Source organism: Cnephaeus nilssonii, assembly GCF_951640355.1.
Source record: "Cnephaeus nilssonii genome assembly, chromosome: 15".
Classification (NCBI taxonomy): domain Eukaryota; kingdom Metazoa; phylum Chordata; class Mammalia; order Chiroptera; family Vespertilionidae; genus Cnephaeus; species Cnephaeus nilssonii.
In genome coordinates, this window is record NC_137086.1 from 17863411 (window position 1) to 17881555 (window position 18145).

The 18145-nt window shown below is 44.9% G+C and overlaps 2 protein-coding genes across 5 annotated transcripts in view; one reads left to right on the forward strand and one right to left on the reverse strand.

Moving 5' to 3' along the window:
- CRIM1 (cysteine rich transmembrane BMP regulator 1) overlaps positions 1-3151 on the forward strand; it is a 175937-nt gene extending 172786 nt beyond the window's left edge. For all 3 annotated transcript variants that reach the window (XM_079792690.1, XM_079792688.1, XM_079792689.1), the window contains one exon: positions 718-3151. In XM_079792690.1, the coding sequence (XP_079648816.1) occupies positions 718-894 (177 nt within the window). In that variant the 3' untranslated portion in view covers positions 895-3151. The remainder of the gene's footprint in view (positions 1-717) is intronic.
- Positions 3152-3284: 133 nt separating this feature from the next.
- FEZ2 (fasciculation and elongation protein zeta 2) overlaps positions 3285-18145 on the reverse strand; it is a 37192-nt gene continuing 22331 nt past the window's right edge. Inside the window, exons 6-9 of one of the 2 annotated variants that reach the window (XM_079792696.1) lie at positions 12766-12846; positions 10548-10623; positions 7927-7992; positions 3285-4582 (exon numbers count right to left, since the gene is read on the reverse strand). In XM_079792696.1, coding sequence (XP_079648822.1) covers positions 4566-4582; positions 7927-7992; positions 10548-10623; positions 12766-12846 — 240 coding nt within the window. In that variant the 3' untranslated portion in view covers positions 3285-4565. The remainder of the gene's footprint in view (positions 4583-7926; positions 7993-10547; positions 10624-12765; positions 12847-18145) is intronic. The other variant, XM_079792695.1, reaches the window with a different exon arrangement.

Here is an 18145-nt window from a genome sequence, read left to right on the forward strand (position 1 = left end):
GACACCCTACATCTATTGTCTAATCTGCCTATTTTAAAAGGCAAGACAATTCATTTTCATTAAAGGAAATATATTGTGATGCTTTCCAACCTTGATTCTACCTTTTACATTTAGTTTCCTCAGAAAAAATAATCAGACAACCTCAAGAATTTAAAGCAGCCTTGAATAATTTTTTTATCCACCTTACCATCTAGATAACCCCTCCCAGTGAAGTCCATTAGATGGTTATCCTGCCTCCGATTTTCTTTAGACAAAAATGCACCGGGCGCAGCCTGTGTGCTGGGCGCGTGCTGCGTCAGGACCAGTCCCCTCCGCAGAGGCGGGAAAGGAACCCTGCTCCCACAGGCTGTTGTACAGCCTGAGCGCTTCCGAATTCTCTGTCGTAACCTCCACTCATCCTCCAACCCTCTCAAGTACTAGTCTGCCTTCAGGGATTTGAAAATAGTCATGTCACTCACCTCACCAATTTCGCCCCCTCCCCCCCAATTCCTTTGTCCACTCCATTTGGCATAATTTATTGACGTTTCACCTGTAAAGACAGTGCCCTCATGAAGCGGCCGCTGGCACCAGAACCGATGGAAGCTCCACCGAGAGTCGGCCCATCAGTGTACTTACTGTGAAGCTATCATCCCACTAGAGTTAGGGACTAGATCTGTGTTCATTTGGGATTCGTAAAGCAGCTAATTCTTTGTGGTTTTTCTTTCCCTGGCTAAACAGCCTTCCTCCTTAAGCAACCAGCTGGTATCTGTGGACTGCAAGAAAGGAGCCCGCGCCCCGGGGGACAGTGCCCAGAGAATGCTCAGGATTGCGGAGCCGGACGCCAGGTTCAGCGGCTTCTACAGCATGCAGAAACACAACCATCTACAGGCAGACAAGTTCTACCAGACGGTGTGAAAGGAGGCAAGTCGGATGAGGTTGTAGAAGCCAGAAGTGACTCAGTCTGCTCTTAAAAGTAACCTAGAATTTGTGCACTTGCTTAGTGGGTTGTGTTGGATGGTGACTTGATGTACAGCGCTAAGAACTGACTGGGATGGGCTCTGTCGGCGGCAGTGTGCAGAACAAGCATTCCCACTTTTCCTCAAGATGACTGACCAAGTGTTTCCTTAGAACCAAAGTTTTCCAAGTTGCTAAGACATATTTGCTTGTAATATAGCGGTAGAGGTATTTGGGGGTGGGGACGGTCGAGTTTGGCTGGGGAAGTGGGCGGGAGGGTGGTGTTGGGAAGACATTGGTCAGCTTGGCTCGGGGAGTCCCGTGAAGCAGCAGCAGTTCAGGGGCCCAGAGGATGCTCTTCCTGTTGCTCCGGAGCCTGCAGGGTTGCGGCGCTCGGGCCGAGTGAGCAGGAAGCCAAAGGCCTTGTGATCCCGCCGCCGCCGCCGCGGCCACCTTAGCAGCACAGAAAGCGCAGCAGAACCTTTCGATAGCCATCCCAGGTCTAAAGCCACAGTTCCTTCCCTGCAGTCACAGCTGCAGTAGGCGGCGAGGAAGCGAGAGAAAGGTGAGGACCACATTTCTCCGAAGCGGGTTGTTAAGCATATCTACAGTTAGACTTTTTGCTGCTTTCGTTTTCTTCCAAGCCAATCAGCCAGTTCCTAGCAGAGTCGGCAGGTAAACAGGACCCAAAGTCATTTCTTGGCACGAGCACTGAGCTTTCCCAGGACCGCGTGGCACCGAGGCGGGTGGAGGTCGCCAGGTATTCCCAGGGCTACGCTTCCTTGTTTGCTGTTGCTTCGTTCTGTTCAATTGTTGGTTGTTCACAGTTTTTGTTGAAGCTCTAGCTTAAGAAGAAACTTTTCTTTTTAAAAAGACTGATTAGGGATTTTTTTTTCCTTATTATATACTGATTCTACAAAATAGAAAACTACTTCATTTTAATTGTATATTATTCAAGCACCTTTGTTGAAGCTCAAAAAATATGCCTCTTTAAACTTTAGCAATTATAGGAATATTTATGTAACTATCTTTTGCTTCAAAAAAAAGTATTTGTGTGCGTGTGTATATAATATATACATACATATATATTTATACACATACAATTTATGTTTTCCTGTTGAATGTATTTTTATGAGATTTTTAACCAGAACAAAGACAAACAGGCATTCCATATCAATACTTTTGATCACTTACAAATTTTTGAATAACACGAAATCTCGTTCTACCTGCAGTTTAATTGGGAAGAAAGGTGTGTGTGGGCGAGTGTGTATGTACATGCCTTGGGCCGTGACATCACACCCGCTGTGGAGAAGGTCTTCCTTTAGTAAACCTCCTAACTCATTTGGATTTGCTTTCAGTCGGTTTTCAATTCGCTCCACTGGCCAGAAACACTGATGGCAGTTTATCTGCATCACCAATCAGCTCCTGGATTTTTTTTTTTTTCTTCAAACAACTGTTTGAAACAACTACTGGAATATTGTCCATAATAAGCTGGAAGTTTGTTGTAGTTTGCCTCAAATATAACTGACTGTATACTATAGTGTTAACTTTTCAAACAGCTCTTAGCACTTTTATACTAATTACCCATTTGTGCATTGATTTTTTTTCTTTTAAAAATGCTTGTTGTGAAAGACACAGATACCCAGTATGCTTAATGTGAAAAGAAAATGTGTTCTGTTTTGTAAAGGAACTTTCAAGTATTGTTGTAAATACTTGGACAGAGATTGCTGAACTTTAAAAAAAATTTTAATTTATTATTATAATGTCCTAATTTATTAATCTGAAGATTAACCATTTTCTTTGTCTTAGAATATCAAAAAAAGAAAAAGGTGTTCTAGCTGTTTGCATCAAAGAAAAAGATTTATTATCAAGGGGCAATATTTTTATCTATTTCCAAAATAAATTTGTTAATGATATGTTACCAAAATAAGATTTACATCAGCCTGATTATTATAAAATTTTGTTGACAATTAATCCATTCCTGGCATAAAAAGTCTTTATCAAAAAAAGTGTAAATGCTTGCTTTTTCAATCATGGCCATATTATGAAAATACTAACAGGATATAGGACAAGGTGTAAATTTTTTTATTATTATTTTAAAGATATGATTTATCCTGAGTGCTGTATCTATTACTCTTTTACTTTGGTTCCTGTTGTGCTCTTGTAAAAGAAAAACAAATATAATTTCCTGAAGAATAAAATAGATCTATGGCAGGCACTTGGCGTGTACCGTAGTTCTTTGAGAACCAAAGTGGTAAGGGGATGGTTTGCACTTTGGTTCTCGGCCACAAATAAACACTTTCCATCTTAAATCACACCATGTAACTTTCAAAGTAATTCCACATTTGGGATTAGAAAAACAAGCTGTCCTTTTGCTTTCAGGTTGTCAGCGGCTACACAGACTCTTACTGCACCATGCTATCTCAGCGACTGTGCACAGACATAGAAAGAGCAGAGCTCCTATCATTCCAGAAAAGCCCCCCTCCCCCCAAACACTCCTTACCGTCAGGAGGCAATCGGGGTTTCCCCAGCTCAGGCCCCGTAGTGAAGGACAGTGTGTGCATAGTAAGGGGAAGAATCTAGCACTGCAAGGGAAGACAGCTGGTTAAAAACTACACCAAAAACTGAAAATAAAAATGAAGCTCTCAAGCATACATTATCTTTTTTCCAACATTTATTAAAGGGCACTGACTTGATTGGAATGGGCAGAAGTGCTTCATGGCTAGTGATGTATCCATGAGCAGCTGTTTGTACAATCAGTACTTGGGGAAGCACAAGGCGTGAGGACAGAACAGCAGTGGGGATGGGCAAAGCTGCAGCTTACAGTTTGTTAAGCACCTTAAGGATACAGCACACTCCCTTCGAAGGACACTTCTCCACAGACACGTACAACAAAACTCAAACATCTAAAGTTAACACAAGATTCTGAAAGTAAATGGCAACTTAATGGTTAAAATTTGATGAATGGTGAAACACGCAGCAGCCTCTAACACCAGTCATCGCCAACAGTTCCAGTTCTCAGTGAGGATTAAACCAGGATAACACACAGTCTCGTTTCATCCTGAGAACAGCCCAAGTTTAGTTTCCGTCTCTGGACAAGAGTGGTAGGTGACATTTATACTGACGGTTCTCCTACAAAAATCAGTGCTGGCTTTTGCCGTCACTGAGGAACAGCTGTGCTATAAATTTCTCAATGCTTTAACCCAGCGGCCGCCAACCTTTCAGACCTCATGGACCACCGGTTGGCGACCGCTGCTTTAACTTGTTCTTCAATGTAGTTTATATCTAGAAAGCCATGAAACCTCAAATGGGCATATGGTCAGTTAATAAAAAATATATAACTGCACATGCATAGTTCATATTACACCCCCTGACTCTAAAAGTTGGAGAAGGATTCATAATTGTTCATATTTAACAACAAAAAAATCCCTAGAATTCAAAATAGTGCCATGTTTCTCTTGGTTTGTAATACAAAGAATCAGTGAAGGCGTGGTCTATTAATACTGCGTCACAAACCCAAGTTCAAGTGTGCCGAGCTTCCGCTAGCAGGAGGGAGGGTGGCCGGCTCTCGGGGGAATGCTGTGTGAAATCTGGCTCCCAGGCCGCGAGAGGCTGCTCCTGCAGAGGCTGCCCTATGTAGGACACAGAACTGGGGGAGAGAGAAAACGTCACTTTGTACACACAAGTATGTTCATTTATTTACATCTACATAAAAAACACCATTAAGTAAGGAGAACTAAATATTAATATGCAAGGGTCTGCAGTAGCAATTTTAAAAAAAGGTTCTAAAAGGCTACACCCAACAATGAAAGTTCTCGTAAGATACTGATTCCGTTGCCCATAAATGAGATACCACACGGCCGCGTCTCTAGGGTACCCCGTAGAGAGAGAAGCCCAGGTGAGCCCTGTACCAGGAGGCTTGTAACAAAGCAAACTCCAACAGGTGCCAGTCTGCACACGCTTCAGGATCAGCCCAGAGGCAGCCGGAACTCCTCTACTAGCCTTTGGTACCACTGTTGGCTGTGGCGAGGAGTGAGGCGGGGGTGAGGAACGCTCAGGTAGCCCCCACAGCACCCGTCCCAACTTCCTCGGGCCAAATGAGGCCACTTTTCTGCCTTCTGGCATTTCTCCCCTGCACATTTAAGTTACCTTAATTTAGGCAGCCAAGCCCCAGGCACTGGTATTAAACTAACATAAGAGAGAGCCCACCAAGAAAAGGGACAGCAAGCTCTCCCTTGAGCAACACCCCTTGCAAGCAAACGTCCTGCTGGTCCTAGAGGGGAGGCGCCATCAGCTGGCGGCGGGTTGCCCGGATGGGTGGAAACTAGCATTGAAATCGCCCCATATCCACACCTTCCCGTGCACTTGAACACCTGAGCATTCCACACCCCTTCATTCTCTTGGACAAGTATCACCACTTTCATCTGAACCCCGGCTTCATTTCCACCCAGTCCTGCCAGGACAAAACCACAACATGCCCACGAGCAGCTCAGCCGTGCAGGTACTGGACAGAGCCCCGGGCTCAGGAGCCAGCGCCCAAGCAGGGGAGGGAGGGATGGGTGCTGCGTCCCTGAGGCATGCGGTGTAGATTCACAGTACAGCCTGAGTGTTAGAGGGAAAAAGTAGAAATCATTTCCGCCCAGAGCACTGTTCTCTGGGTCATAAATTCCTCCATGAGGTCGGAGGATAAAAGAGCTAGAGAATGCCTCAGAAGCTCCTTCTCTCTCTGTCCCGCATGGCAAGGCCCTGGGCACCCACGATAATTAAAAATTGACATGTCTTCATGTTCATCTCATTCCTGTTCCGCATCTATAAGAACAAACCTCAGAACATCCAGCTTTCATACCAATGCTAGCACGACACAAAAGCAAAGACGTCAGATTTTTTAAAAAAAACAAACATTCAGAATGTAAGAAGAAAAAGCCTGCCATCGAAAAACAGCTTATGAAAAAAAACGATGTCTTTTCTACCCTCTGTTAACTAATGGCTGGCTGGCTCCCCATCAATCCAGTCTCTTACAGGTGAAACTCATGTTGACCCCTTTGCGCTCCTGGTTTCTACCACTGGGATTCCCTCCACGAAGCTATGCTGGAGGAAACGTCCCATCAGGTTATCTAACATCTCAGAAATCCCAGCCTTCCTTAAGTTCAGCTAACAACTGGGAGAGGAGAGAGAGAACTCCCGAAAAGAAAAGCTACCAGAAGAGGTTGCTCTTGAAAGTGAACCAAATCCCACAGGATACATTTTGTGATGCTTTGAAAATCTGTCACCTGAATAACTGCTACTTTTCAAAACATCATTTCATTGAAAAGTATTAGTTTTGCCTGTAACTAAATTCTCCTGTCCCCTCTGTACCATCCCAAGTTCGCTCTTCCCTGAGCAAAGTAGGCGATCTCATTAACTCCTCCAACGATCATCTGCCCCATCACTACTGCCATCCTGTGGTCTTGATCTTGCTCCTCACATTTATGGCTCACTTTTCACTGTCCTGGGTTCATGCAAGTCCATTCCTTTCATTTTCCCCTGCGCCCCTCCCTGTCCCTTACACCAGTCCCTGTTCCAGTCCTTTCCTGTCCCTCACACCAGTCCCTGGTACAGTCCTTTCCTGTCCCTTACACCAGTCCCTGGTACAGTCCTTTCCTGTCCCTTACACCAGTCCCTGTCCCAGTCCTTTCCTGTCCCTTACACCAGTCTCTGTCCCAGTCCTTTCCTGTCCCTTACACCAGTCCCTGGTACAGTCCTTTCCTGTCCCTTACACCAGTCCCTGGTACAGTCCTTTCCTGTCCCTTACACCAGTCCCTGTCCCAGTCCTTTCCTGTCCCTTACACCAGTCCCTGTCCCAGTCCTTTCCTGTCCCTCACACCAGTCCCTGTTCCAGTCCTTTCCTGTCCCTTACACCAGTCCCTGTCCCAGTCCTTTCCTGTCCCTTACACCAGTCCCTGTTCCAGTCCTTTCCTGTCCCTTACACCAGTCCCTGGTACAGTCCTTTCCTGTCCCTTACACCAGTCCCTGTCCCAGTCCTTTCCTGTCCCTTACACCAGTCCCTGTTCCAGTCCTTTCCTGTCCCTTACACCAGTCCCTGGTACAGTCCTTTCCTGTCCCTTACACCAGTCCCTGGTACAGTCCTTTCCTGTCCCTTACACCAGTCCCTGTCCCAGTCCTTTCCTGTCCCTTACACCAGTCCCTGGTACAGTCCTTTCCTGTCCCTTACACCAGTCCCTGTCCCAGTCCTTTCCTGTCCCTTACACCAGTCCCTGGTACAGTCCTTTCCTGTCCCTTACACCAGTCCCTGTTCCAGTCCTTTCCTGTCCCTTACACCAGTCCCTGTCCCAGTCCTTTCCTGTCCCTTACACCAGTCCCTGTCCCAGTCCTTTCCTGTCCCTTACACCAGTCCCTGGTACAGTCCTTTCCTGTCCCTTACACCAGTCCCTGGTACAGTCCTTTCCTGTCCCTTACACCAGTCCCTGTCCCAGTCCTTTCCTGTCCCTTACACCAGTCCCTGTCCCAGTCCTTTCCTGTCCCTTACACCAGTCCCTGGTACAGTCCTTTCCTGTCCCTTACACCAGTCCCTGGTACAGTCCTTTGGAGGATGCTCGCTCCCTCCTCCATGCATCCTCACTAACCCGTCCTCTTCCTACTGTCCCCAAGCTGGCAGAGGCCACCTTCGCAAACCCTCCCAGTGTCAACAGCTGGAGCTCTAATTACGCCTAATTATGGCAATATTTCCATACTATTTCTCACACTCCCCGCCTCGATGTTTATAATTTAGCCGTGGAAATGATTTCCCGCCCAGGACCTCAAGTAAAGGTAAATGTTACATAACCATAATTTGTAATGTTGGTAGCATAATTAAGCCATGTATCCTCTCCCAGCACAAATGAAATTAATGAAGGTTGTGCTTTTGAAAGTTACTTTTAATCTTAAGCAAGACAGCGCATTTACTGGCTAATCACAACTTGTCAACCACTGCACAGAAGCCATTACGAAACTCACCTTTCAGGATATAATCAGTTAACAAGCTCGGAACCTTTTCACTGTCCTCTTTCATGGCACGAAGAACTAGGAAACAAAAGAGAAGGAAAAGGCAACAATTCTAAATTCAGATCAAAATATCATTTAATGTCTATCACTTAGCCTTAATCTTCATTATGGTAGAACCAGTTCATGCAAATTACTATCTTCTAGATAAGGGAATACCCCTGCAAATGCTCAGGAATTCGGGTCAGGATACCCCAGCTCCCTGGGAGTTATGTCCCCGATTTCACCAACAGTGGAGGAGGGAAGAGAAACCGGCTATTCGCACGGAGCCCCGCTTTGCCATAAAGGCTGGAAGCAGGTTCCCGTCAAGTGCACGGCTGTGAGCTCGGAGCACAGGAACCCAGGCTGCAGATGCCACAGCTGGAGAGACATAACTGAACTGTGAGCTGTCCTCAAGGAGCACATCTGCCAGCCGCCTTGGAAACTTGTAAAGAGGAGACCAAAGTGAAGGCCAGACCCGAGGAGGCAGCCAGGCTGCCGCCTCCTCTCCCGAGGAACCTGGTGAACCAGCCTCATCCTAACGGGAATCTGAGGATTTTGTCTCGAAGCAAAAGACAAAATAGGAAAAACAGCTACTATTATAATGGTTAAAGAAACACAAGCCTAGGCCACACAGTACAGACAAACCCACAAATCCTGTTCTTCTGCCGTGATTGGCAACACAGATTTCCTCCAGAGCCCCCTGGGGAAAACGGCCCCCTTTCCTCCCGCAGACACGACAGTGCACGGTGTAACTCAGGTCAGCCTTCCTGGGTGAAACCCCGACTCCGCTGCTTCCTAGTCTCGGAGGAAGTTACTTAACCACTGAGGGCACCGGGCTCCTCGTCTGTCAAGTGAGAATGATAATAAGACCTGTCTCGGAGGCTTGTTGTGAGTGTTCCACTACTAACTGAGATGTGAGGACGTGGAATAGTGCCCAGCACATAATACATGCTGCGTGAGCATTAGCCATATTTGTTGATACAGCTGACATTATTCTAATTCTTCTAACAATGGTTATTGCACCTCCAGTAGCTTTTACCAGTATCGGCTACTGTCTCCACGGGGCTTCCCTGTGCAGGGGCTGCCATGTGCAGGCAGTGGGAGCAGAGGCTCAGGTTCTCCCAAAGTTCCCAGGTGACCACTTTCTTATTTTCAAAGTGAGGCCATCCTTCCATCTACTGTCTTCCCCTCAACCTGCCCTCATGACTGTATTAACTTGGACATTCACTTACGTACCCTGCACATGTTCGCTCACCATTTCCAAGCTCGTCCAACTATGCAGATATCACCTAAGACTCGTCCCAAGGACATTCTGATGGCCTTGTGTGACCAAGTAAATGTTTGTCCTTGACCTGAGAAGGCGGGTCTCTCAGTAATTCCTAACCTCTAGCAGTATGTATGGTCCCATCTTAGAGGGCCACTATGTCCAGTATTTCTGCTTCCAATCACATTTTAAACTTGTTTTCCATTCTATATAAAATCACATACCAAAAGCCAGCATCATTAAAAGTACAGCAGACTGGGAATGAAGAGACCAGCCATGTAACTGACCATTCCCCTGTGTGATCTTGGACACTCAAAACTTCGTCAATTCTTCCTGAAAATTAGAGGGCTGTCCACCCAGTTAATCTCTTATTTATTTTAGACTGGCTGGCATCACTTGATTTATCCATATTTAAGCACTGAATGTTTTTAAGTATGTTTTGCATAATCACAACTGCAAACCTACTTTTGTCCCACCCTGTACATTAACTTATTTACTATGAGGTAAATGGAGCAACTACTTCAGCCTTGTTTTCCCGTGACCAAGAGAGGGCAGGTGTCTTTTAAGGATATCCCTCTAGACCAGCGGTCGCCAACCTTTCGGACCTCACGGACCACCAGTGGTCCACAGACCACCGGTTGGCAACCGCTGCTCTACATGACAGGAACAGAACCAGAATTCAGGGCTCATTTATGGCTATCATAGACACTCGATACCACATATAGTTAAGTCTGACAAGTTACTTTTGTTAGACTTGAGTATTTTTGTCCGCTTTCTTCACTAGAGAATCCCAAATGCCCAGAACATAACCTGGTACAGAGGAGGTCTTTACTAAGTGTTTGCTCAATGAATGAATATTCTTAAAATATCACTATCAATTTATGGTCTACCCATAACTACTGTCTAGGGGTCTATATTCATAAGAGGGGGGAGCTGGGCTTCTCCTAAATCTTTCTTATTCAGTTACTGAGTGATATTTACATAAGATCCATGAAGCACCTTACTTACTGATAAATGGGTATGTTCTCAAGCATACAAAAGGTAATAGAGAATCAAGTTACATTTCTTCCCCAAAAGTTCAAGCTGTACATATTTTAAGAGGCCAGAAAATAAAAAAAATAAAACCCATAAATCAACTGTAGATTTAGGGTTATGTTAGATGTCAGAACCATTTATAGTTTCATTCTCAAAAGAATAAAGGATGAAATCCATCATGTACTACCCTAAATCAATAAAACAAACAAGAACCACAGTAATGTAGCCAGCCAACTAAAATCAGTATTTAGAATCAGCAAAAGGTAAGTAACAGTTTAGTTTGGTCTTTACTCACTTTTTGTTAATATTTGAAGATCTTCAACAGATGGTGGTCCATTTTTTTTCTCATAGGGAATAACTGTTGTTAAGTACTGCCAAATTTAAAAAAAAAAGTGTCACTTAAATCTGAATGATCTGATCTGCAAAAATTAGAAACAGTTACCAGAGGTCTATTTTATAACATGACACGAGTTACATTAGTAACGGACACATATATCTTATGTCTCAGCTGCAGCTCATTTTTTCCCACCTCTATCTGCTTCATCCAAGCCCAATGCCAACATAAATACCCATTTTTTCACCTTTCAGTTATTAAAAATTTCAGAGGAGGTCTGAGGATGACTCGTTCAACGTGTTCAAAATGAAGTCTTATCTAACATTCTCCTTGCATATTTTCAACACATTTTTAAGATAGTAATTTTAACTAAAAGCATAGTTGTAACAGTTCTGCATAACAAAATAATCCCCAATAGTCAGATAATTCTGTTTCAGGACATTTTTTTCTGGTTGAATAAAATGGTCACATGAAAAACACATACTAGCTTCTTTTAGAAACTAACAAAGACACATTTACCCAAATAATTTAAGATGTGTATATTATTATTATTTTAAATTATTGTGTAAGTAGTTATAAATGTTTGAAGGTATTAATGGAAGAGAGAAAAGTGAAAGAGAATGGCCTAAGGGTAAATGAACAATGAAAATTCATGTCTGAAATTGAGTTTACTAAGTGTAATGGTTCTCAAGTATCAAGTTATGTCCTATAACTATGTCCCATGAAAGCACAGTCTAAATATTATTGTCCAGATTCTCCTATTCTGGCCACTCCACCAAAAAATATACGGTTCAGTGCAGTCTGCATAGGCTCACCTAGAGATCCACTAGTTTCCCATGCTATCTGTTCGGCTCCTCCCACCATTTAGCCCCTGCCCACATCTCAGCTCTATTCCTAATCCGCTGAGTGATTTTATCCCACTCGTAATCAAAAATACAAGATAAAGTTACTTAATAATAACTAGATCCCTAGGTTCAGAAAAGTAGGAAAGTGTGAATTGCTCAATCTTGAAGAAACTTGGTGTTCCATCATCTTTTTGGTGTAGACCTCTCCCAGGTGATGCCCACCTGCATGACCGAGCACACCTGCTGGGAAGAAGGTCCTAAGAGCTGGCGGCGTGCCCTCCCAGGCCTTCACTAACGGCAGGGTGGCAGACAGCCTGGAGAAGCACCTGGAATCTGGCCTGGTCACGCGTGCCACCCGGCTACGCCTTCGAGCCTTCCTGCCTGCTCCCATGTGCTGGATCAGTTTGAAAGTTATTTTGCCATCTTACGGGTTTGAGAGAGGCGAGAAACACCAAAATAAATTTAAAAATTCAACCATCCCTGCATGGAAGCCCTTTATAAGCTGCAAATGTCGATGTGAGGGATTATTTAATGTCGGTTACTTCCCTTCCTAAGGAGCACAGAACCATCTCCAGTAAAATCCTAGGCTCAAATGCCTTCTTTGGATAAACTGCCTACAAAGCTGCATGCTGTGCACTTGCATTGTTTCACTTACGAGCTAAATGGAAGAGCTTTCTTTTTGAGGTGAGAATTTCAAATTGTGAAAAGTAATTTTAAACATACTCAATGTAGATGTTCCCCATGTTCGTGATATTTCTAAAATCATTATACAAATTTGTTAATAAAAAGCAAGTTACTACACTCATACCTATGTGTGATTTGTATAAAGTGTTTCATGCCTTTGGTAAACAAGCGAGTTGGCAGACTATATGATATACCTTAAAAACACCTGAGTATCATTTAAAAAGAGGTAAGACATACTCTATAGGCATTTCTGAGCTAGAACAGTAATCCAAAAGATACCAACTCCTGATTTTCTTTCCCAAAAATAAGATCTTGTTTCCTAAAGTTTTAGAATTAGAATAGCATAGTCTAGTTACTTTTCACAGTTATATATTCTACACATGCAATTAATTATGTGCATATGTTAATATCTGTTTAGAGGTGAAAGTGAAAAATGGAGCTCTAAAACATGCATTAAGAATGCATTTAGTCTATACTGCTTTTTCCTAAAGGGAAATTCTATATATTTTCAAGACTATAAATATTATAAACTTGCATTTCTCTTTTAAGCAACAGTCTTAGTAAGTTAGTAAAACTGCCAGCTTTCAGGACCTTCACTTACACAGAGAATGAAAGAGCAGAGAATGAGGAAAATAAGGATAACGGAGCACCTGTTTCTCTCCACCTGAATTTCCAAAGGTGTGGCGGAGGCCATTCTGAATGACATTTGAGATCCCTTCCATGCTGAAGCGCTAAAGGCAGCAATATACGGCCCGGAAGAAAAGGACAGAGAAAGAAGTTCAAAGACTATTAGTAAGAATGTACCACAGTAACGTATGTGCCCAAGAGGCAAGCAGTTAGAAAATGCCACTACTCATTCAGATAAAGCAGACAAATTCATGCGGTTTTTAAAAGGTTCTCACTTCCATTTCTTGCAAGTCAAATGCAAAAACAACTGCTTTTATGCCACTGTATTCATGAAGGTTTTTCCTAACGTAGCTAGTAAATTTGCTCCAATGTAAACATTGCAAGTTGTACATATATTTGTTTTATGCAAAATTTACCATAGTTGTTAAGATACCTTTTGATATTGTTTACCTACATTTTCTCAAAAGTCTGAACACTTGGCACCAGCAGTACGAGCATTTTCAGCCTGAGTCTGTGTGTTTCTGCTGTAAGTTTGGACAGCACTGACACAGCACTTGGCAAATGAAATGCTGTTACTTGGAGAGCCGCCTGCTGCTTCCCACTTGCTCTCGGGCCACCTGCCGCTGCCTGGGCGCAGAAAATGCAACCGGAAGAGCACAGCGGATCGCATGTGCCAGCCAGGCCCTCCCTCTCCTGCAAGGACTTTTCCACTCCGTTACTAGGAAACGATTCCCGCTTATTTCTCCCAACAACCTCCAAGACTTCCTAGAATTCATGGCACTGGGAAGGGAATGCTTCTTTCCAAACGTCTTCTCTTCATTTGTAGCCAGTCTACATGTCATCAGACACAGTGAAAAGCATCAGTGGCACCTCAATGGCTGCTGAGTCAAAGGTTTAGATTAATTCTTACACGATGACTAACTAAGGGGAAAGGCGTCCTGCAAAGGAAGGCCAGTCCTGATTCACCGGATGGTTCCGTTCCCAGCGATTTTATAGGGGAAAGTTGACTCAGTAAACACACGTGAGGAATCAAGATGAATATTTTATGTCTCCCAGGAACAGAAGAAAAGAAACCAAGGCAATGGTCTCTGCCCTCAAGAAATGTATAGTTTAGCCCAGTGGTTCTCAAAATGTGGTCCAGGGAATCCCCCACGAGGTCCCAGAAACCCTTTGAGGGGCCCATGAGGCTAAATTATTTTCTTAGAAATACACATAATTTGCTTTTTTAAATCTCATTCTCTAAAAACTTAGAATTAAATATTCCAAATGACTGACTGGATGCAGAAACAGATTTGAAAATTTAGCTGAATTCAATTAAGCCAGGTATTAATGAGAATGACAAAAATGCACAGCAATGCCATTGTGCTCACTAAACTTTTTGAAATATAGTTATTTTTCATAAAAATACTATTTATGTAAGCATTAATGAATTTCTTATTGGTATTTTTAATGAATTAATATATACGTTGAACTCTTAAGAGTTTTAATTTCTGATATGATAAATCTCGATATATAATATATAACCTATAGAACCAAAATATGCCTACATAAACAAAAGCACTTTTAGGTCTTTAATAAACGTTACAAATATAAAGAAGTCCAGACAACAAAAAGCTGAGACCCACCGAAAGGTCCCCCCCCCCCGCCCCCGAAGGAGCAGAGTGCCTGTGTTAGTCACGTGGCAATGGCGCTGCCGAGGTTCTGAGCACCACGTCGGACACGCCTGTGCTCAGCTGCGCTTCTCCTGAGTCGCCCTCCTCCCCCAACCCATCCTCCCAGGCTGTGTGTTAGCAAGAATCAGGGCTGGGCAAGACCCCTCGACTGCACATGCTTCACTCTGCTGACAGCCGAACTGTTACCTTAGATGGAATTGGCTTGTTTTAAAAGAAAAGCCTACAGATAACCATCTGTATAGATTTTTCACATGCTGTCATATAGTTTGTTCACACTTTTGAAACACATTATCAAAAGAGATGACTTATCGTACGCTCCAGAATCTATAATAAAAATAGGAAACTCTTTTCAAGTAAATATCAACTCATTTTTTTTTATTAAAGATAGTTATTTTTAAAAGCAACAAAACAAAGAGAAAAATACTTAATTTTCTATATTACCTGACTCCATTGTCTATGGGCACACTAAAACCAGATATAAATTCAGAAAAATCTCAAGCTTGAGTGTCAACCTATGAGCCATGAGGTCACGATTCAATTCCTGGTTAGGACACAGGCCCAGCTTGGGGGCTCGGTCCCCAGTGTGGGGTGTGCGGGAGGCAGCCAATCAATGACTTTTCTCTCATCACTGATGTTTCTCTCTCCTCCTCTCCCTTCCTCTCTGAAATCAATAAAAATATTTTTTTAAAAAAAAAAGAAACCTGTTCCTCCTTCAGCATTCTATAATTTTCATTCATTTACTCATTCTTTAAAAAAATATACTGAGCCAGATGTTACTGCGGTATTACAGATTCAAAGTGAACACAGCAGCCCAAACCCCTCCCCCTCCTGAGCTGACACTGCAGTGTACGAGGGCAGAAAAAGGAAAGCCAGCACATGAGCTGGAAACCACAGACGGCGGTGTCCTGCCGATAGCTCCACAGGCAGGGCAGTCAAAACTGGATGCCTGCTTTGTCAGAGGTCAGAGGCAAGTTCTCTGAGGAGGTGACATCTGAGCTGAAGCATGACTTACCCAGCCTCCCAGATGAGCTACGAAGGACAATGGACAGAAAAGATCCTCAGACAACAAAACCCGACGCAGCCAACCTGGCCGACCTGGGAGTTCCCTGTGCGGCCATGCACAGGGTCTGCTCCTCTCCAGCAGGACGGGAAACTGTAGCTACTGACATGTCCCTCCCCCCTCCTCCCGTAAGTGTTTACTGCAGCAGCCCTGTCCCTCTCCATCTTTGTGTGCGGATGTGTTAGATGGGACCATCAGGGGCTGCATCCGGGGCTGACAGAAAGGGCGGCCAGCCCCCAAAGATGGTGCCCTGAGGCTGGGCACAGCAGGGTGGACGATACCACATAGCTCCCTCCGGAAAAGGGAACATGTGTTCTGTCTGTATTTGCCAAGTCAGAGACCAGTGACCTGACCCTAACTCCTCCCTTCGCCGGTGCCCGAACCAATCCAGGCAGCCTCCTCAGTATTGCTGAACTGCAGCTCTCTCCCGTTCCTCCTGACCTTCCTCGCCGCACTCCTTCCCTGAAGGACTGCCACAGCCCCGCATCTCTGTCCCCGTCTCCTTCCAGCCAGTTCTCTCTGGAACACCGACGTTACCCTTCCAAAGACAAATCGACCGTGTTTAACAACCCACTTCAGCCTCGTTTGGGTTCCCACAGCCTCTACATAAAGACCAAATGCTGCAGCGCGGCATACAGAGCCATCCATTCTCTGGCTTCCATTTGGCAACTAGCACCCCCTCTTCTTGACTTACTTCCTCTCCTTCTTTCTCCCTCCCTCAACTTCGAGTCATAATGGACAACCTGCAGCTCCCAGGTGTCCCTAACCTGCAGTCCCCAGGTGTCCCTAACCTGCAGCTCCCCAGGTGTCCCTAACCTGCAGCTCCCAGGTGTCCCTAACCTGCAGTCCCCAGGTGTCCCTAACCTGCAGTCCCCAGGTGTCCCTAACCTGCAGCTCCCAGGTGTCCCTAACCTGCAGTCCCCAGGTGTCCCTAACCTGCAGTCCCCAGGTGTCCCTAACCTGCAGTCCCCAGGTATCCCTAACCTGCAGTCCCCAGGTGTCCCTAACCTGCAGCTCCCCAGGTGTCCCTAACCTGCAGCTCCCAGGTGTCCCTAACCTGCAGCTCCCCAGGTGTCCCTAACCTGCAGCTCCCAGGTGTCCCTAACCTGCAGCTCCCAGGTGTCCCTAACCTGCAGTCCCCAGGTGTCCCTAACCTGCAGTCCCCAGGTGTCCCTAACCTGCGGTTCCCAGACGTCACGTCCAGGTGGCTGCCCGTACCACTCCCAATGCTCAGAATGCCTGTCCCCTCCTTACTCTTCTTCCTGTCCTCAGGGTGCAGATTCAGCTCAGCCTCCCCAGACCCCTAAACCAAACGGGGGCAACAGCAATGTACGCCAGGCACAAAAAGCACTAAAAACAATGATCACACTCCATGTACGTCTCTCAACCATGACACCACTGACATTTTGAGTATGTCATTCTCTGCCCCAGGTAGTCCCATGCACTGCAGGGTGTTAAATGGCACCTCTGGCCTCTACTAAACAGGATGCCAGTGGCACTGCCCCCACCTCACCCAGCATGACAATGACAAATGTTTCCAGACACTGCCTAACGCCTGGTGGGCAAGCTGGCCTGGGCGAGGATGACGGCATACAGTGCCGTAAAGGGCATGTCCTCCAGGTCCCCAGCCCACAGGCAGCTCGCCCCCGAGGCTGGGATTCGCTCATTATCTTTTACACCCATGCCTGGCACATAATTAAAGATCAGTATATGTCTGTCTGATAACAGTTTAAAAAAAGATAATTATAATACTTTTGTCAAAGTGAGATGAGGCACAAGATGTAAAGAAAAACAGCAGAGGAAAAAAATTTTAGTTAGATGCAGATAGATAATTTTTTATTAAATTCAACAATTCTCAAGATCTTTAAGGACAGCAGTAATGGCTTCTCCTTTTGCACACACACAAAGCACAGGCCCATCCTCAGCACACAGGAGGCATTTGATCGATAGTCATTGGCTTAAACTGCAAAATTCTTCACCAATTACCACCAACCACTACACTTCCAGATTTTTCTATGAAACCAGAATCACACCGTAGTCAAACGTATTTGGAATCAGAAAATATTTCAACAGTCAACTGGGGTAGAAAAGTGTCAAACCAGACCTCAGAGATCTGGGCCCTCTCCCAGCTTTCCCACTAACCGACATGACGGCAGGCCCTCCTGCCAGGCCTGTTTCCTCACCTGTAAAACAGATGCGTAATATCCTCGTTAAGGGTCTTATTTGCAAAGCCTATGAATCTATGAATTAATTCAACCAAGACAGATCATTTTTTTAAGAAGACAAATCGAAAGCACACACGTATGCACACACACTCTAGAGGACTGAAAGGTCACACGTGAGTGCTCTGGGATGACAGAACGGCAAGGCCAGGCGCTCTTCCCAGACAGCTACTCCAAAGGCTCCAGGCCATGATGAGGAAGTGAGTGCATTCTGAGGAAGGAGCAAGACTAATCTCCCTCTCCATCCCAGTGACTGGCACAGGACCTGGTCCTAGCAGGCACCTGTCCAGGTCCACTCAGCCAACGTTGTCGCACTCCTAAGACCAGAGCCCAGGAGTCTTCGAGCCTGTGGATCACCAGATCATGAGGCCTCTTGCCGTCTTGCAGGAGAGAAAATTTTTTCAAACAGCTAAAAGGCAAAAGTAATCTGAGGGTGAACAGGAGGAAG